Raw genomic sequence first — 24,969 nt, 5'->3', positions numbered from 1 at the left:
TCAATCATTCAATGTCTTTTGGCAATGTTAAATAAATCAAAAGCTTCTTTCTTTCTCACACGCTGCTGTTTACTTTTCAAGATTAAGCTAACATAATGAAGCCAGAATAAAAGCAAATTCTGTCTCAAGACCTTAATTTAGTATTATAAAATTTATGATGAAGAAGCTTTTCTTACTTTACTTTACTCAAATTGAAAAAAATATTTTTATTACAGGAACTCCTACTTCTCAAGTGTCTTACCTCTGGCAAAGTTGAAATAATGTTATTTTCCAAATTTAACTCATCAAGTTTACTGCACTGTGCAAGAGTCCTGGGTATTGCCGAGAGACGGTTATATCTCAGACCAAGGCTTTTCAAAGTAGATAGATTTCCTGAAAACAAAACAACATATTTAAGAATCTTATGTTTGGAAACTCCTACTAGCTGTATTTATTCTTGGGTAAGGATAAGTCCCTCTTTTTCTTTTATTACTGTTTATTAGACAAGGCATACACTTTTCACACAAATATATTAACATCTTGAGCACTAGGATAATTTTCCAACATATAAATATACAACTCTAGCAAATTCATCAGTATTTCAACAATATTCCATTAGTAAAGATAATTTTCCATCATTGTGCTTTGCTTTCATTTCCGGCTTCCCAGCAATACTTTAAATGCGTAAATCTAAATGCTTTGTTTCTTTTTAATCATTACTGGCTGTCATCACCACAATACTTTAGAGCAATTTACACATTTTCAGATTACAAGATAAGCATTTCCTTATGAGAGGAGGGGCAACATTAATAGCTTTCAAAAGCAGTGAGACAAAAAATCTTGCAAGTGAACTTCATGCCAAAAGCTAATGAATAAAAGATCTTCCGTTGTCTCCTGAAAATTTTTGCATACACAGAAAATGGCTTCTGAGTGTATAGATATTATTTAGTGCAATAATGACTCCTGGGGAAACACTGTCAAAGTAAACTATTTTATGTACAAAAACCTTAGTTTCACTCATGTGACTCAGGTAATAAAAACTTAAGGTATTAATCGGTTTTAAAAAGTGTACTAATGCCGGGTACATTTAGACACACTACCTAAAAAAAGGGTAAATTCTGAAAGCACAGCTAAAATTAGGACAAAAAAAATCAGACCTACCAGCTCATAGCACAACTCTAACTTTAAAAGATGTCTGCAGATAAAAGCTGGACTAAAGCACAGATCTGTCCTTTGAGGTAACTTCAGAATTAAACAGAATACATATCGGTAAATTCCCCCCCCCCAAAAAAAAAGGGGGAGTTGAGAAAGGACAAGCAAAGGAAAAATACACTCAGAATCTTAACAAAAAGATGTTTATGACACATTGGACCGACCTGGCTTACTTTGACTATTTATGACTGGATTGTCTACCAAGATCACAGATAAAAGTCTAAAACACAAATGAACTAAACCACATATACGTGTATACAGTGGAACTTCATTTTAACAGACTAATGGGGAGGAATGGTTTGTTGTTCATAAATGTGCACTAAATATGAAATGTCATCATTGCAGCAACTTACATCTGTTAAATACAATATTCAAATGGTATCCTTTTAATTATTTGCACAATGAAATAATCACCCAAATGCCATAACCTGGTCCAGTGCATGAGAAGGTCTGCTAAATCAACATTTTGTTACATTGTTTATGCCTGAACTAACTTATCTTACCCTTTCTGTTAACAGGGAATGCTACAGAGAATATGGGTAGTAAATTAAAATTAAAAATTAAAGCAAGTATAGAAGGTTTTCCTTCTTTTACAGAGTTATTTTACTAACTCTGAATGATTTAATTCACCAAACAATGATGGCCACAATGATCAATATTTATGGGCCCATAAATAAATGGGAAACCTATTTAGAATGTAAGAGAAGTAAATGCTAAAATGAATGAATTCATGCATGCATGATTGAATTAATTAATTAATCTATACTGAAAGAAATGCAGTTATGTCGTAGCTTGAGAAATTAAAAAAAAGGAGGATATAACCAACAATGTTCAGATCTAGTGGACTGATAAACACACTCTTGATGAAAAGATTCAGTGGAAAATACAAGAGTGATGTTAATTTCTGAATGAAGGATAGATTCGGACAAAGAAAAGTGAAAGAAACAAGAGTGAAAAAGAACAGCCACAGGGATAACTCCATGTAAAAAAACTGTTGCAAAAGTATGATGAAAGATATTCTATGCTATGTATACAGAGAAAAAGATAAGTGCAACGAATGTAGTCAAAGAACAAGGAACAATTTTAAAAGGCACAACAATACTGAGAAAGTTTGATGGGAGTTTTAAAAGTTTCAGAAATGGAGGAAAACAGCCAAATAAGAAGGCTCCAATAGAATGAATGGAATGACAAATAAAAATTATGAGATGACTTGGGGTTACACTGATATGAGGAAATGCTGGAAAGAGTATTGTAGAGATTTGCATAAAAGGATGATTTGCAGAATGGGAATCAAAATAAAACAAAATCAAAGTTGCTGTCCTTTATAAAAAGGAAGTTAGAAATGCTGCTAAAACCCTGAAAAATGCTAAAGTTGCAGCTATAGATGGGCTACCGGGCAAAATGTTAAAATATGAATGTGGTTTGTTTATAGTCATTGTGATGCTTGTTTAACAGGATTGTAAAGCCTTCTCCTATGCCTGGAATGGGAAGAATATAATTACTGTTCTCTTATACAAAGAAAAAGATAATAACAGAACAGAGAACTTACAGACGAATTAGTCTTGTATGTGCTAAGGAAGGTATTTTGTAGAATTTTCACCAAAAATCTATGAGACCTAACAACAAGCAACAATTTGGAAAATTCATTGAAGCCTTATTCTATGGAGGAATATACAGATCAGGTTTTTGTAGTCATTGCTGTTTGTGACAAATGTATGAAAGTGAGAAAGAATTTTTTTTGAAAGAGAAATATAGTATAGTTGAAAGTACATATTTGAAAGTTATATATAAAAGGTGAAAAATGAGAGCAACTAGAAGGTTTAGTTCTTGGGCACCTTTAAGATCATCTACCCCATGTAGTATATTCTTGTTCAAAGTAAGCCAATAGACAGTCATTTTGTGAGGCCCCATTCTTCAGGAGATATGTCCAAGGAACCTTCCCAGTTATCGTATTTTTCAGAGTATAAGACACACCTTTTGCTGAAAATCTGAGTGCATCTTATATACTGAATACAGCATTTTGGCCTCCCAAAACCCCACCTCCCTTTATAAAAATGGCCATGCATAGCCTTTAGGAGGCTTCCAGAGTGCTCCTGGGAACTGGGGAGAGCACAAATGAGTGAAAAACGGCCTTTCCCTTCCCCTCTGGAGCACTCTATAGGCCTCCTAAAGGCTATGCATACCCTTTTTTTGACAAAAAAACAGTTTTTGCAAAAAATGCTCCATTTTTTGCATGTTCCCCCCCCCGCCCCTATGCATGCCCTTTTTTTAAAAAGAAAAAGGGGGGGTTGCAAAAAATGGGTCGTTTTGGGGAGGTCTGCAGAGTGCAATTTTTTAAAAAACAGTTTGTCTCTTCAAAATCTTGCTGCATCTTATACTCTGGTGCATCTTATACTCCAAAAAATACTGTATGTTTTATGTGTTTTTATTTTATTTTACTTTTATGATTTCATTCAGATTGCATTTTTAGTGTGTTTCATTGTAAACCAATCAGAGAGCATCAGTTTTTAGGCTGTTTTTAAAAAAAACAATACATAAGTAAAATCACTTTTTGAGTTGGACATCTCACTTTCCTGGAAGCATATGTTTTTCTGCTCATGAAAACTAATATTTCCTTCACTAAAGTCTTAACATAATTACAAAGAAGCCATCACCAAGGAAAAGTTTCTACCTCAAAGAAGAGAGACGTATTTAAAAATACAAGTAATATTACAATTTCAAAATCATTTACATAAAATATCAAGTAATTTTATTACTATTACCATATTAACTGTATCAACTATTATATTTGCAATACATGGGAATGAATACTGGATCTATATATTTATCATAAATACAAAACTAAATTGATTCTTGTTCAGAATGAAAGGAGGAAATGATAAAGTATAAAACAGGTAAGTATCTAGAACAAAACAAGCAAAACAAAACACCAGAGAAATAATACTTTAAAAAGTGAGTAATATCACCCTAACTTATATACCCAAATCCTAACTTTGGTATATCTGAATTTAGCAATTCTAACCAATAAAACAATCCTTCTATATTGAAAAAAAAGAGAGGGTGCGTAAATGATTTTTCATGCTACTTGCTTCTCAATGCCTTATGTTTACTACATACTATCTGTGATAACTTCACTAAGGCTGCGAAATGGCTTATCGTTCGTTAAAATATAGCAAGCAGTACAGGTAGTCCTCGACTTACAGCCACAATTGAGCCCAACATTTTGGTTGTTAAGTGAGACATTTGTTAAGTGAGTTTTGCCCCATTTTACAACCTTTCTTGCCACAGTTAGTGAGGTGAATCAGTGTAGCTGTTAAGTTAATAACCTGGTTCTTAAGTGGATCTGGCTTCCCCATTGACTTGGTTTGTCAGGTCGCAACAGATGATCTGTTAAGTCACTTTCGTCAGTGCTGTTGTAACTTTGAAAAGTCACTAAATGAACTGTTGTTAACTCAAGGACTACCTGTACATGTTGCTTATCTATCTTTATATACAAGCGTAACAATTTTTCACATTAAATAGCTCTTCAAACACAAAAACTAGCCACTTCTACTTTTACAGACTCAGCAACTATCTGTCGAGTCTGGTCTTGTTTGTCATATTATGGATACTTTGAGAATCAGAGCCTGAAGCATTCTTGCTATGATTATAAATGTTTGCTGCTGAAAAAGAAATGTAAATCCTTGTCAACTGGTTTCCAAATCTCAGCATGTTGCTGAAAATATTTTTTTCATATCGTTATTTTCTAGGAATACTCAGGCAAAGTATTATTTAAAGGGAAAATACCTGTGACCTATCTATCCTCTGTATTGTTTTAGGATTTAGGGGGGAGGGGAGAAAAACCAGAAAATCCTGATATTGGCAGGATAGTCATAACAAACAAGCTAAGCCAAATACAATTTTTAATTTTGTATGAGCAATTCCTTGTCTTCAGTAGTAGCTTAGCTTGTTTGTTATGACTATCCTGCCAATATCAGGATTTTCTGGTTTTTTCCCCCCTCCCCCCTAACAGTAATAACAATGAGGCCAAAGCAACATTGTGCTCAAGTGGTTTAAGAGGTATCTCTTTTCTATTTGGCCTAGATTTGTTCTGAAATAAAGAGCTCTTTTGTCATGCTTTTTTTTTTTACTTAAAAGATTCGAGGTAAATATAATTTGGAATCAGGCTCAACTCCTTGTGACTGAACTACATGTTTTCTTGACATATAAGGCAACAGTTTTGCCTTCAACCATTTTTGGGAATGTTTTTCCAGGTCTTACTTCTGCCGAAAGTCCGAATTCCTAGGAACCTTCTTTGAATACTAAAACTAACACTGCATTGCTTCTGATATTACAATTCGCATACAGAGCTGCTAAAAACATCTATGTCCAGGCCAAACTTCAAACAAAAACAATGAATTGTTTTGTATTCACTAGTTTGAAAAGACTGAGATATAAATTCTCCATTCCTCACCATTGGCAAGAAATGAATCTATTTGGAAATATTTTATATAAATGTGCATATTATTGTTTCCTCAAAAGAAACAAAAATACTCCATCAACCTCATATGAAAATGAAATGAAAATATTTTAAGTACAGAAAAAATATCCAGAAATTGAGAATTGAAGCTAATAGTATTTTCCAATCCTATTTTGCAATCACTCCATCTTACTATATAATTTATAGATTTGCCTACATTAACTGCTTTTTCATATATGAAAACTGCAATATTTTAAATGGATCTTACAATGCAAATCCATGCATGTCTACAATAACTACATTTTAAATGAACTTATTGCAAATGATCAACAGGACACATATGATCAAACTGGTCATTTACATAATTATAGGCATATATGAATTGTTAATTTGTTTATATAAATTTTAAACCTAGAAAAGAGCCAGTTTGGTGTAGTTAAGATATTGATGTAGAAACCAGGCAATGGTGAGTTCTAGTCTATCTCAAGGCATAGAAATCCACTGTGTAATTTTCAGTCGCTTTCTTAGCCTAAACCAACTCAGGGTTGTTGTTAGAAAATAGGAAAAGGGAGAAGTATGCCTTGAGTTGTAAAAATAAAGGCAGAATATAAATCTAATAAATGAATTACTGATATTTTTACTTACCTATAGTGTCTGGAAGGTCCAAAAGTTCATTGTGCTGTAGATCAAGTTTGGTGATCTGTGTGCAATTGCCAATCTCCTTTGGAAGATGTTCAAGCTGATTGTGGGCTACATCCAGCGTTATGAGGTTACACAGCTCACCTGACAATGAACAAAGTCACATTGCTTGACATTTTGTAATAAAACGGGATAGAAGCTTTTTCATTATTTAAATAAATAAACTTAAGTGTTTAATATTGTCATTTCATCTGATACATCATAAAGGATTATGGCTAAGATTAAGAAAACACAAACAATATAAAGACAAACATTAAGTAATACAATTTTTTTAACATTCTTGAATATTATTGCTTGCTTTTCACATCCCATTCCATTGTATGTTTATTGCTTGCTCATTTTTATTAGAATTAAATAAATAAAATAATTAGGAATTACTAGAATTTATTTTTAAAAATCCAATGCAACAGAGGTTGTTGTTCGAACCCAAACACTTCAACTGAGTTTTAAAACTCTGTACTACAGAGAACTTTTGTAGGAAAAGACATGTTATTGTGTCCTGAAGTTCTAAGATATATCTCCATAGTTTCATAAATTCTTGTAATAATGAGGAAGTTGTATACAAATAAATAAAATTAACATTTCTAGAAATGCTGCCATGTTCAACTTATATTCCACTTTTAAATGTATAATTTTAAAAATTAAAGTAATTCATATTAATGGCATAAAACCAAAAAAAATACCTGCCTTATTTTATGTTAAATATTATTATTGTATTTTATATTGTGTATTTTTTTATCATTTAAGATTTTAAAAAGAACAACTAAGACAATAGCAGTTGAAAAAGAAGCATCTTGCAGTGTTCTTTTCTTTTGAAGGATTGCTTGAAGAATTCAGATCCCAAAAAAGTATTCTTAAAAAAGATATCCAAACAAGAGTACAAACAAGTTATATAATTAGAAATGATATACACCAACTTATATTCAGCTATACCAAGCATCAATAAAATAAACAGAAATCCTGTGTCAGCTATTAAACACAAAAACTAATAATCACTTGGCAATACCTGATAATTTAGCCTTTTTAAAATTGTTCTGCAGAAAACCAGTAAGAATTGTATGTAACAGAACAATTGGCCAATTAGCTGGAATCCATCAGATGTCCAGGATAAGCCAAGTCAGGAATGAAAATAATGTGCAATTTGACACTTATGGCAAGGGACTAATTATATTGTTCCTCATTTTCAGATCATGCACCATCTGATCCAAAGTAAACACTAAGTCTAATAAGTGATCCATCCAAGTTGAATAAAGGCTGAGATAATGGAAAGGTAATGGAAAGTGAACTCTGGAACCTGAAATCTTCTCCATGTCACTAGCTCTTATTTTGCCTCGATTTACTTCCTCTTCCTCTTTTTCTCTTGGTGCCCATTTTCTCACATTCACCCCACACAAATCCACTTCTCAGACAGAATTTCTTCATGCAGCAGTTTATTTGATGGAAAATAATTCAAAACTTCATAAACAATATATAAAATAGCCAATAGTCTTGGTTTGTCTGTAATTTTAAAATTTTTAACCAGATTGACATTTTAATGTTTCTCATGATAAAGCCTGTACTAAATCATATAGGGAAAAAACAGACTGTTTTGGGAAGCAAAAGAAGTGAACACAAACAAACTTGAAGTAGACAGAAAAACATATGAAATTAAGCCAAGTGTATTAGTTTCACAACAATGACTGGAAAAACCAGAAACTATTTTTCCATAATACATTAGGATTAGAAATTAGCAGAAATACTTTTACAGCCTTAAAGTTTTAACACCAGGTATTATATTAATTTGCTATTCCTGGTAATAATGATCAAGGCCCAAGGGTGGGTTTCAAAATGTTTTACTATGGGTTCGGTGGGGGACATGTGACTGAGTGGGCGTGGCCAACCTGACATCACTCATGCTATCTGCTATCGAGGGCAAGTGAGGGAAGGAGAGGGACCGGAGAAAGAAAGGAGGCACGTGATAAAGCAGCCCTAGCTACCAAGGGCGAAGGGGAGCGCCTTTGCCCTGTGCTATTGCGTGCGTCCTTACTTTCTCCAGCCCCTCTCCTTCTCTAGCTTGCCCTGGTGGCACCCTGGAGATAGCAGCTGAGCGAGGAAGGAGGTGCGCGATAAAGCAGACCCCACCACCAAGGGCGAAGGGGAGCACCTTTGTCCTGTGCTATCACGCACCTCCTTTTTCAGTCCCCTCTCCTTCCCTCGCTTGCCCTGGTGGCACCCCGGCGATAGCAGCTGAGTAAGGAAGGAGGTGCGCAATAAAGCAGCCCCCGCCACTAAGGGCAAAGGGGAGCGCCCCAACTAGTGAAGGACGCACCCAGCCACAAACTGCCCCCCCCGGTGTTCAAACCAGCCTGCTCCTCTCTCCAAACCAGCCAGCTCCTCTCTCCCTGCACAGGCCTTCTGGAGGGGAAGGGAAAGTCTCTCCCAAGACCCGCTTCCCTTACCACTGCCCGCTTGCCCATCACTTTCCCAGTCAGCCGCCTAGCTGACCAGGTGGGCCCTGGGTTGCAGCTGGTGGGGTGGCACCCCACCAGCAGAGGCTCCACATGGATGGTGAGAAAAGAGTGTAGCAGCGGGGAAGGCTGGCTGTCCCCCAAGCTGGCTCTCAGAGGAAAGAAGCAGGAATGCAAGCCCGGGGCTCGCTCCCTTATCGCTCTGAACATACACTGAATAAACCTATATTTCTTTCTTATTTTTTCATGCTTGGTCTGTTATTCGCTATCAATTATTATTATTCTATTCCACTCTTCATTTTTGCTGTTTCAACGTAATAGAAAATTTCATACACAAATATAGAAAACATTAGATCTTAAAAGAGGGAAATTTTGTCCATTTTTTTCTTAAAAGAAGCCATAATTTTTATTGTAACCTATTGTCAGGATTTTTAATTTTAAACTATTTTCCAAACTATACATAGAAGAGAAAAATTATGCTACCTATGCCATCAAATATGTTAGTCAGTACAATTAGCTAGGTAGTATGAAATCTATTTTTCCAAAAGCAGCAGCAAAACTACTCAAGCAATCTCAAGATATGCAACTTATCTTGCATGCAGTTGGCTAATACAATAAGAATGTGTTATGGTTTTTAAGAATGGTTTCTTTATTTCTCAACCAAATAGTCTACCTGTGTGAAATATTACTCTTCTCCACCTACCTAGATTTCCTTAGTTCACTGCAATCTTTTCCCAAACTGCACCCTGCTTCCAGCACAATTTTTTCCCTGGTGCTTCTAAAGCTTTGACGAGTTCCACTCTATTCCCAAACACACTGTGCAAACGTAAGATGGCTATGGCATCTTACAATGGCAAAGTGCAACTATGACTAGAAATCATAGTTGCACTTTGAAACAAACCCATTGCAATGATTTTCTTTTACTTATCAGGGTAAGTTGGGTCACCTGAAGGCTGAAGATGTGTATAAGAACAGACCTGTGTTTATGGGCATAGCATTGCTGACTTCTGAGCTAAAGAAATAAGTATTTTCAAAAAGAACTACATCATCATAATAATAATAATAATAATAATAATAATAATAATAATAATAATAATAATAATAATAATAATAATAATAATAATAATAATAATAATAATAATAATAATAATAATAAAAATTTGAATTTATTAGCCGCTCCCTTTCCAGGTAGGACTTGGGGCGGCGTACACTAGAACATATAAAACATAACACGAGTGTACAAACACATAAACATACATATATACAAAGACATACATGCACGGAGGAGGTAACAAATTTCAACATTTAGACAGTTAAAAAACCATTAACATACCCCAATAGTAAAAACCCAATATACAATAAAAATTTAAAATTTAAAAAAGACAGTCAGGAGGAATACGAAAAATTACGGTTGAGCCAGGCCAGATAATTGAAAGAGGTGGGTCTTCAACTGTACACGGAAGGAGCGGAGATCGGAAATAATCCTGATGTCATGGGGGAGGTCATTCCACAGGGCTGGGCCCATCACAGAGAAGGCTCTGCTCCTGGGTGTCGCCCCCTGACACTGTTTGGCGGACGGCACCCGGAGAAGTCCCTCTCTGTGTGAGCGAATTGGTCGTAGGGATGTGTGGGGCAGGATGCGATCCTGCATGTAACTAGGTCCTGTGCCATGAAGCGCTTTAAAGATCATAATCAAAACCTTGAAACGCACTCGGTAGACCACAGGAAGCCAGTGCAGCTCGCGCAGGAGAGGTGTTACAGGGGAGTATCTAGTCCTCCCCATAATCACCCGCGCGGCCACGTTCTGGACCAACTGTAGTCTCCGAGTGCATCTCAAGGGAAGCCCCATGTAGAGAGCATTGCAGTAGTCCAGGCGAGATGTCACTAGCGCATGGGTGACTGTGCGTAGGGCATCCCGGTCCAATAAGGGGCGCAATTGGCGCATCAGGCGAACCTGATGGAACGCCCCCCTTGCCACGGCTGTTACATGGTCATCCATGGACAGCCGGGCATCTAGGAGGACGCCCAAATTGCGCACCTGTTCCATGGGGGCTAATTGCATGCCCCCAATGGCCAGGGATGGAAGCACCTGGTTGAACCGGGGGGCCGGAAGCCACAGCCACTCCGTCTTGGAAGGGTTGAGTTTTAGTCGGTTGCCATCCATCCAGACCCGTACGGCCTCCAAACACCGGGACATCATTTCGACGGCCTCATTGGGGTGGTTCGGGGTGGAAATGTATAGCTGAGTATCATCAGCATACAGATGATATCCCACCCCAAAACCACGGATGATCTCGCCCAGCGGTTTCATGTATGTGTTGAACAGGAGAGGCGAGAGCACCGATCCCTGTGGCACTCCACATGTGAGTGACCTCCGGGTCGAACTCTGCTCCCCTGCCAACACACGTTGCGTCCGGTCAGAGAGGTAGGAGCCAAACCACCGTAAAACGGTGCCCCTGACTCCCAGCCCCTCTAGCCGGTGCAACAAGATACCATGGTCAATGGTATCGAACGCCGCCGAGAGATCTAATAGGACCAGGATAGAGGAGCAACCCCTATCTCTGGCCCTCCAGAGATCATCAACCAATGCGACCAAGGCCGTCTCCGTGCTGTGCCCGGGTCGGAAGCCGGACTGGCGCGGGTCTAGATAATCATTTTCCTCCAGGTGACGTGGGAACTGCTGTGCCACCACACTCTCTACAACCTTCGCTAAAAAAGGAAGGTTGGAGACTGGACGATAATTGACTAGGTCCGTTGGGTCCAGGGAAGGCTTCTTGAGCAGGGGCCTCACCACCGCCTCTTTCAAGGCGGCCGGTAGAGACCCCTCACCCAACGAGGCGTTCACTAGGACCAGGAGCCAGTCGCGCGTAACCTCCCAGGATGCCAGTACAAGCCAGGAGGGACACGGGTCCAATAAACATGTGGTGGGTCGCAGGCGTCCACGCAACCTGTCCAAATCCTCGATGGCAACCGAGTCAAACTCCTCCCAAAGCGGTCCCTCAAGACTCGCCACGGGCGTCTCTACTGGACCACTGAAAGGGGCCCATCCCATCCGGATTTGAGCGACTTTGTCTTGTAGATATTTCCCAAACTCCTCTGCTCTGCCCTGTAAAGGGGCTTCCCGCGGTCTCTCAAACAAGAGGGAGCGGGTCACCCGAAACAGGGCGGCAGGGCGGTTATCTGCAGACGCAATAAGAGCGGCACAATGTTGAGGTTTGGCCGCTCTTAATGCCACAAGGTACGTCCTCAAATAGGCTCGTGCCTGTGCTCGGTCAAATTCGGAACGGGAGGATCTCCAACGACTCTCTAGGCGTCTCTTGTGGCGTTTCATCACCCTTAGCTCCTCAGTAAACCAAGGGGCCAGGGTGGTTCGTCGCCGCAGGAGAGGCCGCAAAGGCGCCACCCAGTCTAGGGCCCCGGTGGTCGCACTATTCCATGCGTCCACCAGGTCCTCTACTCGGGGGCGGGTCAGGTCCACAGGAGGTGGCCCAAGCTCCGTCTGGAACCTATCTGGTTCCATCAGGCGTTTGGGGCGGAACCATCTAATGCCTTCCGGTTCCGCCTCCTCGCGGTGGGGGGTAGCACCAGGGAAGTCAAGCCGGAGAAGTGAGTGATCCGACCATGACAGGGGAATAATGGCTAGGTCCCCTATTCCCAGATCACTCGTCCACTGGCCAGAGACAAAGACAAGGTCCAACGTGTGGCCTCCCTCGTGAGTAGGGCCCTGAATTAACTGGGTCAGGTCCATGGCTGTCATGGAAGCCATGAACTCCCAAACCCCCTCAGACGCTTCTCCCATCGACGGCAGATTAAAATCCCCCATCACTAAAAGTTTGGGGGTCTCAACCGCCACCGATGAGATCAGCTCGAGGAGTTCAGGCAGGGCCGCTGACGTATAGCGAGGAGCCAGGTATACTATCAGCAGGCCCAACTGCCTCCCTGGGCCCCATCTCACGACAAGGGACTCACACCCGGATGTCTGTGGCACAGTGAACTCTCTCGGCTCTAAGTCTTCCCGGATAATCACTGCTACCCCGCCGCCCCTTCCCTGGGCCCGAGGCTGGTGAAATGCTCGATAACCTGGCGGGCACATTTCCACGAGGGGTAAACCACCCTCATGGCCCAACCAGGTCTCGGTTATTCCTGCGAGGTCCGGCTCCCCTCCAAAATTAGATCGTGGATGAGGGGGGCCTTATTGACAACGGACCTCGCGTTGCATAACAGCAGTCTCAGGCCTTGGGTCTGTAGATCCTGACCACCTAGTATGCAGGGGTTGGTACAAACGACCGGGAATGACCAAAAACCCCGGTCTCCCAACCGACTACGCGCTCTTGATCTGTCCTCGCACCTGCCCCTCCCCACGACCGTTGGTATCAAGGAGCCCTGCACAGGAATGCTATCTTCCCTCTCCTCCCCCACTCCGCTCCCTCCTCCTTCGACCACACCTAGGTGCCTGGCTCTCCCATCCCTCCTGACCTGTTCCCCCCCCCCACCCCTGGAACCCCTTACAATTTTTAAAAAACAATTAATTAAAAAACCCCTCAGTGTGCGCTTCCTCCATATATGGCAATGATACAAATCCCAAAAATATCCCGGAGTTTTAATTCATGTCATTCAATCCTAAAGTAAACATTAGCTTCAAAATCAATTTTTTTAAAATGGATATGTATCATGTCCACGTATTGGCTCAGTGGTTAAAGATACTGAGCTTGTCAACTGGAAAGCTGACAACCTGGGTTCAAGACTTGAGTATCACACAACGGGGTTAGTTTCTGTTAATTCTCCAGCATCTGCCCACCCAGCAGTTCGAAAGCATATAAATGCAAGTAAATAAATAGGTATCACTTTGATTGGAAGGTAACGGCATTCCATGCACATCAATGTATAATCGCACTGGCACATGGCCACAGAATGTCTACGGACAATGCTGGCTTCCTTGGCCAAGAAACCATGTTGGTTCCCTAGAATCGGATACAACTGGACGGTGGAAACCTTTACCTTTTACCTTTTTATGTGTTATTTCAAGTGAAATAAATTTATAAGACAGTGGTTAAAAATTGCCATTCATTATAAATAAAATATTGAATATGCGGTAAATTTTACCAATCTCAGAAGGATGGAAGGCTGACTCAATCTCAAGCCCCATCAGGACGATCTCGTGTGGTGGCAGAGTTAGCTTGCAATACTGCATTCCAACCACTGTACCACTAAGGCTTAATTATTATCAATATGTTTTAATTGCTACAACTTTTTTTCATTAATAGCAGACATACAATAACAACAATGTAGACAATAAATAAGCATTTCATACAGGATTTTAAGAAGTCTTACCAATTTCTGCAGGGAGTTGTTTGATTTTGTTCTCCCGTATGCTTAGCATGGTGAGATTGGACAAGTTCTTGATATCCTTTTCCACTGAAGTGATACGATTAAAGCGCAGATAAAGTGTAGTAAGGGAAGTTAGCCTATACACCACAGGAGGAATCTCTCTCAATTTGTTATGCCGTAGATCAACCATACGAAGCTGTTTCAAGTTACCAAGAGAGTCTGGAAGGCTAGTGAGTGAGTTCTCACTTAAGGCCAAAGTTTCCAGATTCACAAGACAGCCTACCTCAGCAGGTAGTGACTGTAACTTATTTCCATATAAATAAAGTTCCGTCAACTGGGTTAACTCTTTGATAGATGATGGGAGCAGATGTATAGACCTCTTAGCCAAGTCCAAACGTACTGAATTTTCTTCCCGACATTTGTTTAGCTCTTTGATCACCTCAGCATTACTGGATTTTTTACGGGCACCTGGAGCTGGGTTGGGCCGTTTTATTGTGTTGTCTACTGAAAAAGCCACACCTGGCTGTGCACTACTAGTGTCCTTCTTCCCATCTTTGGCTTCCTTCCCTTTGGTCTTAGCTTCTCTACTTTCTTTCCCAAATCCACCAGAGGCCTTGGCCTCTTTCTCCCTTTCTTTTGCTGAAGACACTTTGGGATCTTTCTCCTTACAATCTTTTTCTTTTCCAAGACTACTACTCATTGTTCCTCAGTTTAATTAATACCACTTGAAATCCAACTTGAATTTTAGTTAACAAAATCCAAAAAAGGAATTAAGATGATTCATTCACTGTTGTTATACAAGGAGGTTTAAAAGACAAAAGTGTGGTATAGAAGTAAGAAGTGTGGCAGCATAGTATTTATTTGCTACATGTTGGATCCAGACAGCTTCAATATCAGAAAACTCGGCTATTGTTGGTTAGACAGTCAAAAAAAATCTTCATTAGAAGTTCTGTAACATAAGAAGAGAAAAGAGACATTAATGCATAGATGCTCTCAAAACCACATATTGATTTGCTCTGCAAAAAAAGGATATAAAATCACAGTTCATAACAATTCTTCTTTAATTGTTTATAAGGAATGAAATATATATTTCCCAAAACTGCACTAATATAAGTTAGAATTGCTATTTTAATTGCATAAAAACTAAAAATCTTAACATAAGTAATAGCTGACAAGATATTTCAATGAGGCTCCCCTGCCTTGCTCTAAACTGGTCTTACTTGATAGAATACTCTGATATTCTGGAATGTAGCTATACAACAATCACTTTAAAAGTACCGTAAGTTGAAAATCTGGAAGAGTAATGCAGATTTGGGGTCCCACAATAACTCTTGTAATTAAAAAAGCATGGAAAATTTATAAAGCTTAAAAAAATGTTATTTTAAATATACTTTTGACAATTTAGCATTCCCTAATCCCACTTAGGTTTTAAACTGGTGCATTTCTTGTTGAAAATATTTTAATTCAAGTACAATTTCAGTAAGTAATGTATCTGAAAAAGACATGGCAGGAGAACAATAATTATTTTCTATTATTTCAAATCACAAGCAAGGATGTGGGTTCTTATATATATGATAAATAGAACTGGATATAATATTTAGTGAGGTCTACACCCAAGCAATGAATAACAAAAGTTAGAAAATCAGATTAGAAAAGCAGATGATCTATGTGATCATCTCTGAGGGAGGTTCTTTTGTGAGCTACCATAGAATTGCTTCAGATATCATAGTCTTGTATTCATCTCAAAGCTTTGTAGGGATGTATGACACTGTAAGCTCCTACAGTATGAGAAACACCCATCAGAAGAGTAGCTCAACTTGAAGAAGATTTTTCTTTATTTTTAAAATATAAAGACACAAATAAAAAGATACAGACCAGAATTTCTAGAAGACAAAAAGACAAAACCATATTACTAATAGATATATTTAGACATTACAATGTAAAGGCTGATAGCACATTCTGTGTTTTTAACATAAAATGCAAGATTTTTCCTGGTACTTTTTTTTTTAGAATATAACAAGTTATTCTTCATCTACAATAAACTGGTCAGATCACTAAATTAATACATGCTACACAAAATACTATAGTCCAAATTCTGTTTCTGAATTTGCAATTCCAAACTTAAACTTAATACAAACAGTTACCATATTTTTCGGAGTATAAGACACAACTTTTCCCCCCTAAAAGAGGCTGAAAATTTGGGTGCATCTTATACATTGAATGTTGCCCCATCCACCCACTGGCCCCCTACTCTTTTGTCTCTGCCTCCCAGCAATTTACCTCCTTGCAGCAAACAGGGGCTTGCGGAAGCGGCAATAGGCTATAGCCGTGATGGTGAACCTATGGCACACGTGCCACAAGTGGCACGCGGAGCCATTTGTCAGGGCATGCGAGGCGCTGCCCTGTCAGCTGGCCAGCGCGCATGCGCGCGCTGGCCAGCTGAGTTCACCTTTTTAAAAGCTATTTTTCGCCTTCCCCAGGCTCCAGAGGCTTTATAGGAGCCTGGGGAGGGCGAAAAGAGCCTTCCCCCCCGGAGGCTTCAGGGACCGTCCCTGAGGCCTTCGGAACACTTAAAACCACCCTCCGAGCAACCTGGAAGTGACTTCCGGGTTGCTCAGAGGGTCGTTTTAAGCGCTCCGAAGGCATCAGGGAAGCCTCGGACGGTCCCTGAAGCCTTCGGAGCGCTTAAAACGACCCTCCGAGCAAACCGGAAGTGACTTCCGGGTTGCTCGGTGGGTCGTTTTAAGCGCTCCGAAGGCATCAGGGAAGTCTCGGACGGTCCCTGAAGCCTTCGGAGCGCTTAAAACCACCCTCCGAGCAACCCGGAAGTCACTTCCGGTTTGCTCGGAGGGTCGTTTTAAGCGCTCCGAAGGCTTCAGGGACGGTCCCTGAAGCCTCCAGGGGGCGGGGGAGGCTCTTTTCGCCCTCCCCAGGCTCCTATAAAGCCCCTGGAGCCTGGGGAGGGCAAAAAAAATGTAAAAATGGGGGATCGCGCGTTGTGCGCGCATACGCACTGGGGGGTCGCGCGTTGCATTATCGGTGCGGCACGCCCACCCTCGACCCCCCTGCGCTCCCCCCATTTGTGGCACGCGAGCCAAAAAAGGTTCGCCATCACTGGGCTATAGCAATCCCTGCAGCCTGAAACAGCTGATGATTGGGAGAAATTGAAAGTGAAACTTGTTGTTTGTTCCATAAGGCAAATTGCTGGGAGGCAGAGGCAGATATTTTTTTCTTGTGCTAATCAGGCTGTTTGCTGCAAGGAGCTAAGTCAGTAACTATAAATGCCTATAGACTGTTCAAATTATTAGACTTATTTTTTAAAGACTGGTTTATTTATTATTATTTATTTATTTATTTATTTATTTATTTATTTATTTATTATTTATTTATTTATTTATTTAATTTGACTTCTTAGTCGCCCCCTCTCCCCCCAGGGACTCGGGGCGACGTACAACAGCAACATCATAACAATATAATATGGAGGAGGTAGAAAATAAATAAATAAATTACAGTGCTTAGAAACAATTAAAATCCCAATAACAGTTAAAATTTAAAATTAAAATTAATAATTAAAAATGCCCAAGAGGTGGAGATTATTGTTCTAGACAGCTTAACAAAATGAAGAAGCCTTTTAAAATAAATACTTGATCTGCAGAGGCTCCGATTGCATCTTCTTTTAATAGCAGAGAATAACTGTACTTCCAGAAAGCACATCAATTTTAACAGCATCTGTACAAGTATAGTCTGAAATGTAACACTACAAACAGTGTATATTGTCTGTACTGTTTGCTGTTTGTTGCAAGGAGGAATATTGCTGGGAGGCAGAGTCAGATATTTTTCCCTTGTTTTCCTCCTCAAAAAGCTAGGTGCGTATTATACTTCGGAGCATCTTATACTCTTAAAAATAATCTTTAAAATATGGTATTGTTTGTTTGTTTGTTTGTTTTATTGGATTTATATGCAGCCCTTCTCCCAAAAGACTCAGGGCGGCGTACAACATTAAAAAACACATATCACAAAAGTTAAAAGGAGATTAGATAAATATCCAAAAAACCAAATCCTATTAATATGACAATAACATTTTTAAAATTAGATAAAATTAACAGGCCAGGCCGGCTTGCTGGAAAAGCCAACTTTTTAGGGCGCGTCAGAAGAACCGGAGGTCAGGGATTATGCGAAGCTCCGGGGGCAGCTCATTCCAGAAGGAAGGCGCTCCCACAGAGAAGGCTCTCCCCCGGGGGTCACCAGCCGACATTGTCTGGCCAACGGCACCCTGAGGAGGCCAACCCTGTGGGATCGTACTGGACGGTGGGAGGCTACTGGTGGCAGTAGGTGGTCTCGCAGGTACCCTGGGCACCTGCAGGTATGTCTTTGGTTTTAGTGAATGTGTCACAGAAGGAGGTATTCAGTCTGGTCCTAAAAAATTATTTCCAGTTTAGACTTAGGAACTAGTCTGTGAAGTATTTAGAGAGCAATCCTTTTATTCTGCATCACCTCGTTTCCAACAGTTGGAAAGAGTTTGTACACCATCCCATGTGGTTTCTCAGCACGTACCATTTTGAGTTCTTTATCACAGTTGTCATGGTAATTTGTGCTGCATTACAATTTTGCATAATCTGTTAAATCTTGAAAGCCATAAATTGCTATGAGTGATGGTCTTATCTACCATCTGATAACACCCACATTACAAAAATGCTAGCACTAGTGACATATTTGTTGATGGAAGGGAGTACATGAAAAGGTTGACTAGAAGCCAAGTTGCACCAATTTGAGTTTTTTAAAGCAGACACATTCAAGAATATGATTAGCAAAATGAAAAACTGACTCACACAAAGAGACTTCTTCCTTAATATGCATTTCTAGATTCCTGGTTACAGCACAGTTGATTTCATTTCTCTCTTTATTCCAATGAGATAAATATTTAAAAAGCCAAGCTAGTTCGGAGCAAAGACTTATCCAGCACAATATTCTTTAGTTAATTAGTTAACACCAGGTATCTCTATTAAGCCCACAAAATAAGGAATGAACACCACAATGAACTCTTGCTTTCTTTTCGACCAATATGTTACATGAAGCACTTGCAAGTTAGGGTTCCAAGTTATCTTTAAAGGCATTGCCATGTGGATTGTGTTGCAATAATCCAGGTGCCTGATGATAAATCAAGGCATGAATCATTGTAGCAAGGTTGTATCATCCCAGGTGGAGTTGCAACTGGCACGCTAGTTGAGGCAAAGACAAAAGACAAACAGCTTCTGCCAACTGTTTCAAGAAGACCCTGAAGTCGTGGATTTCATGTTTCAGGGATAATGCTTACCTATCCAAAGATACCATTGGAGCCACCAAGAAACCCTAAAATGAACAACCAGTAACTCTTTCTTGATAGAATTGAATTTTAGTCTGTCTTCTCCAATCCACTCTCAGCATCCAGGCACAAGGGCAGGGCCACAACGCCACCAGTTTGGTCTAGATTAATAATTTAACAAGTAGCAAACTGATGGAATCAAACCCTGAACTGCCAGGTAACCATTCTCAATGGCATCGTGTATTTATTAAACAGGGGGAAAAGAAGACTGCATCCTTTTGCATCGAACAAGGAAACTGCGTCCAAGCCAATTTCTCCTCTCCTACGCCAATTGATGGGAACCTTCCATTGAGGAAGGAACAATGTCACTGCAGAAATTGTCTCCAATCTTCTCAACCCCAAGTTGGTCTAAAAAGTTACCATGAGCAATGCTTCTAAAGGCCACAATTTAATATCTTTTAGTGCCTAAAAGAAACAGGATAGATGCACTTCTCCAATCCAAGTCTACAAAGATTATCCACTGTGCAACCAAAGCTCTTTCCATTCCCATGCCTGAATTCTGGTAAAGATGCAAATACGCCACTTCTTTCAGGATGTTCTATGGTTGGCGTCTCACCTTTCTGAACCTTTCCTAGAAAAGGAAAGGTTGAAGACTGACAGTAGTTGTATAAAGTTACTATGAGATGTTTTAGGAGTTGATAATATATCATGAAGCATGTTTCAGTAAGTCATGACACATTAGAAAAAAGTTGATGAAATACCATTTCTTGAACAGTAGCCATTTAGTCTAGTGCAACAAACCAATTATAATCCATTATCATGGATGCCAAAAGTGAAATGGAATGTTTCTGTCTTCAGACTTCCACAAAATCACACAAGTCAGCACCTTACTGTGAAGCTCAGCAAATTGAGATTTATATCTTAGATGCATGCACATGCATAGGACTGTGCTGTAATCAATCACCTTAACTGCCTTTCTAGCTGACTGGCTACCATTTGTCTGCTTCAGTGAAAAAGTGCTTTTAACGCATGTCAGATCAGCCCCCTCAGCAATGTAAAATTTCATACTTTCATCACTTCACAAATTCTATCCATAACTGCTAAAGAATCTGAAAACAGATTGATTTTATTTCAAGAAACAAGAAAGACCCTCCAATTCAAATCTGAAAGGGAGACAATATCCTTCTATTAACATACAGCCAAGTACCTAGACTGATACACAATTAACAGTTGTGCCTATTCAGGTATATGCAAAATATACTTTTTCAAAAAAAGGACAGTTTATATAGAAACATAAATTAGTAAAAAATCCTGTAGAATTTTCTTACTAGGAAATTTTTGGATCATAATCTGTAATAAAGCATGGTTTTTACACACGCTATTAAATTTTTGCTACAATAAACCAACATAACTATCATTTTTGAGAAAAAAATAACTAACTAAATTGCAGAAGAAATATTGTTTATAAGAATCAAAAGAATAAAAACAAAACAAAATTATAAAATTATAAAATCTGTATTCTTTCTAACTGTTTATTTTACACAGCAGTAATGGTGAATAATAGAAATGTTAAAATGTTGATATGCATCACAACAAGGAATGGACAAATGTCAAGAGAAAAAAGAGCCTATAGCATATAGCAACTATTAAGCATTATTTGAAAATGTGCATCTTACAGCACAGATATTCAACCTGTGATCTACATGCTACTATTCCTCCGTGTATGATACATATACATTGTAGAGAGACAGTTATGTTAGACACTGTGCAGAATTAAAGAACATATAAAACTTGGAAAACATTATTATTGTCGCATGAAGTCATAGATATTTTTCCAGTATTGTTATAGAGGCAATTTTAATATATAAATGCCCAAGTAAATTCTGTTACTATTTGTCAGGTTGAGAAATGTTTTTAAAAAGCACAGAACAATATATAAAGTGCTCCAAAATGATGCTGATCTAAAACTGTTATATAAATAACACACACAGTTAAAATCCCTTTACAGTAAAAACATATTCAATCAGCGACAGACATTTAAAATACACATAAACAGACATGCATTCTGCCAATTGCTGTCATTTAAAATTTAGAATTTAGATTTCATTTTAAAAAAATAAGATTGCAACATACAAAAGTGCAAGATTTGAATTCCTGACTACATAATTTTGCTATGTAAAGATACAAAGACCATGAGAAAAATCACAACTTTATAAGAGATATTGTAAATAGAGAGATGCTAGCCATTTGTTTATAAATAAATAGCTCTTCCTTACAAAAATACTGAACACAATAAAATTTGAATATAATTGAAGCAAGCATGTGCTTGCAGGCTTTTTATTATGTAATTAAATTTATTACTACATGAAAGGGTGAGAGTGAAAAAGATGCAAATTCAGCTACAAATTCAACTTATATTTGTTTCCCTGGATAAAAAAACCTGCAGAATGAATTGTTTTAAATAAACCTATCCAAAAAATGAAGATACAGTAGAACCTCGGGTCACGAACACTTCCAACCATGACCAAATCGGGTGCCGACCATAAAATCCGCTAAATGTTTCATTCTGGTCATGAACACATCCTTGGGGTGCGGGCGATCAAACACAGCTGCAGCAATTTTCCCTGCCGTGGCAATTTTACATTACGCACCAATTTTTGAGGGGTTGCACATGCACAGTCAGTCTCGCTTCAAGTCACAAACAAATTGGGTTGCGACCGAAGTCCTGAACGGATTATGGTCATGACCGGAGGTTCCACTGTACATGAGAAGGGACACTGTTAGTACACTAAACAAGGAGTGTTGGTAATGATATTTTAAAAACTTGAATACTGAGTATTATAATGCCACATTTAAAAATTCCAATCAGCTTCAGTATGTTCCTTTTGTAATAGAATTTTCCTTACTTTACTTGCCATTTTCTTCAGGCAGTTCTCAACTTATGACCACAATTGAGCCCAAGATTTATGTTGCTAAGTGAGAAATTTATTAAATGAATTTTGCCCCATTTTACAATTTTTCTTGCCACATTTGGTAAGTGAATCACTGCAGTTGTTAAATTAGTAACACAGTTGTTAAGCGAATGTGGTTTCCCCATTGACTTTGCTCATCAGAAGATTGCAAAAGGGGATCACATGACCCCAGGTCACTGTAACCATCATAAATATGAACCAGTTAACAAACATCTGACTGTAAATCACATGACCATTGGGATGCTGCGATGGTCATAAGTGTGAAGTCATAAGTCACTATTTTCTATGCTATTGTAACTTCAAAGATCATTAAGTGAATGTCAAAGACTACCTGTATCTGGTGTTTATAAAATAATGTCTGGCATCTGTGGAAACCAAATAAGAAGACTTTAGAAGAGCCACAGGTCTTAAATGACAAAGAGTTTAAATTATGTGGATTACAGAACCAAAGAAAATGTCATGTATTTATTTTTACAAATTTTTTATTTTTACAAATTTTTTATTTTTACAAATTTTTTATTTTTATTTAAAGTTTTTATTTTTTATTTAAAGTTTTTATTTTTTATTTAAATTTATTATTAATTTTACAAATAGCTCAGGGCGGCAGACATATTCAACACACTTTCCTCTTATTCTCCCCACAACAAGCCTGTGAGATGAGTTGGGCTAAGACAGACTTGCACATCACTTTTAAGGGGGAGGGATGCAGGAATAGGGAACCAAAAGGGTTTTTTTTTAAAAGAAAAGGTTAAATAACAATTTAACAATGATTCTTAATTTCAGTTGCATCATTCTGAAATAAACAAACAATGTATTTACCTGAAATTAAGACAAACATGCATATGAAACCATTTTTGTTTCCAACTCTTACCAAAACCTATTTGCCCGCTTTTCTGTATCTCAGTGAATTTAGATTCTTCAGATATTTTAAAGGTAGGGTCATTGGGAAACAAACCCTTAGTCTTTCTTTTAATATAAATTTAATATTATATATGTTAAATGTTAATATTCTGCAATCAAAAGAACTCTGAAGGTATCTAGCAAATAATCTAACCTTTCTCAATCATTAATAATGGTTAAGCAATGAAAGATGTAATAAATACAAGGTTGCTGACAGGTGTCCATCCAGGTCTTGATGGCATGCTGCCTCCTGTCCTTTCACTTGTTCAAACAGCTCTTACTCTAAGGCAGTGTTTCTCAACCTTCCCAATGCCGCGACCCTTTAATACAGTTCCTCATGTTGTGGTGACCCCCAACCATAAAATTGTTGTCTCGGTTCCTAAGACCATCGAAAATATGTGTTTTCCTATTAGGCGATCCCTGTGAAAGGGTCGTTCGACCCCCTAAAGGGGTTCTGACCCACAGGTTGAGAACCACTGCTCTAAGGATATCTCTTCCAGCGTTTAACTGAAAATTAGTTTCCTGCCATTTCTTTTAAGATTCTTAGATCATTTTCTTATTTACTGTCACCAAGTCAGACTCCTTTATCCTTTATTATGCATATCTGCACATTTCTCCTTCTATGTGTTCCTCTGGACCAGTGTTTCTCAAACTTGGCGACTTTAAGTCCTGTGGACTTCAACTCCCAGAATTCCCCAGCCAGCTATGCTGGCTGGGGGATTCTGGGAGTTGAAGTCCACAGGACTTAAAGTCGCCAAGTTTGAGAAACACTGCTCTGGAGAAATTGCAGACATGTTGATTCCATCCAGCTTTGGGTCTCCTGGTGTTTTTTTTTCCCTAAAATGGAATCAAAAGCATTTATAACAATTTTTAACAGTAGAGGCTTAAGGCAGAATAGTATATAGCACTGAGACTTGTTAGCAGTTTGGTCCATTAATGAGCACCCAGTGAATACAGCTGCTCAATGGCACAGAATCAATTTTCTTCAATCACACTTAGTTCTCTCTATTTTTATTCTCTACAAGTCAACAGCATGTTGGAAATTAATTATGTAAAAGGGTCAGAATTCTGTCATATATCTGTCTATCAGCAAGATATAGTGATGAGAGAAATACAAAGGGTTCACAAACTTTCCCTCATCATTATCACTCTTTGAAATTTGAACAGCCACTAAAGGAAGATCACGTTCAAAAATGATCTGTATGGTGTGCCTCATGGGTGGGTACCAAAATAGTCCAAGAAAAGCCTTTGGAAGCTATGAGATCCTGAACTACATCTATCAAGATAGTCAAACATGAATGTGCCAACAACAATTTGAAGAACACCTGTTGCATAGAGATAGCTTCCTTAACTATTGCAACATCCCCTCTCACTGATGTACCTAATAACTAGTTGATGATGTGGATCCGACTGCTCCCATCATGCCCTGGCAGAACTACATATGAGGTCAACATTTAATTTAATAAAAAGTTTTTTAAAAATATAATTCTTTTACTAGAGAATCATTTGGCTTTTAAGAAGATCCTTGTTCAGACACCGAAAACTAACTCCTGTAATATAGAAAAGGGCTACAGAACCCATGCTCATTGACTACATTTTTAAAACTCATAAAATCAAATTCCCTCACTCTACTATATCCCACACTAATTGAAAAGAAGCACCAAGTTTACT

General features: G+C 38.7%; 1 protein-coding gene across 5 annotated transcripts in view; it reads right to left on the bottom strand.

Annotated features, from left to right (window-relative positions):
- Nucleotides 1–24,969, bottom strand: part of SHOC2 (SHOC2 leucine rich repeat scaffold protein) — a 63,894-nt gene that overhangs the window by 13,089 nt on the left and 25,836 nt on the right. For all 5 annotated transcript variants that reach the window (XM_081954795.1, XM_081954794.1, XM_081954797.1 and 2 more), the window contains 3 exons: nucleotides 14,128–15,073; nucleotides 6,296–6,433; nucleotides 242–372 (listed from right to left, as the gene is read on the bottom strand). In XM_081954795.1, the coding sequence (XP_081810921.1) occupies nucleotides 242–372; nucleotides 6,296–6,433; nucleotides 14,128–14,824 (966 nt within the window). In that variant the 5' untranslated portion in view covers nucleotides 14,825–15,073. The remainder of the gene's footprint in view (nucleotides 1–241; nucleotides 373–6,295; nucleotides 6,434–14,127; nucleotides 15,074–24,969) is intronic.

This window comes from Natrix helvetica, assembly GCF_964273705.1.
Source record: "Natrix helvetica genome assembly, chromosome: 5".
In the NCBI taxonomy this organism is placed as follows: Eukaryota; Metazoa; Chordata; class Lepidosauria; order Squamata; family Natricidae; genus Natrix; species Natrix helvetica.
Note: the sequence above shows the minus strand (reverse complement) of the source record. Positions and strands in the feature narration are given on the sequence as shown.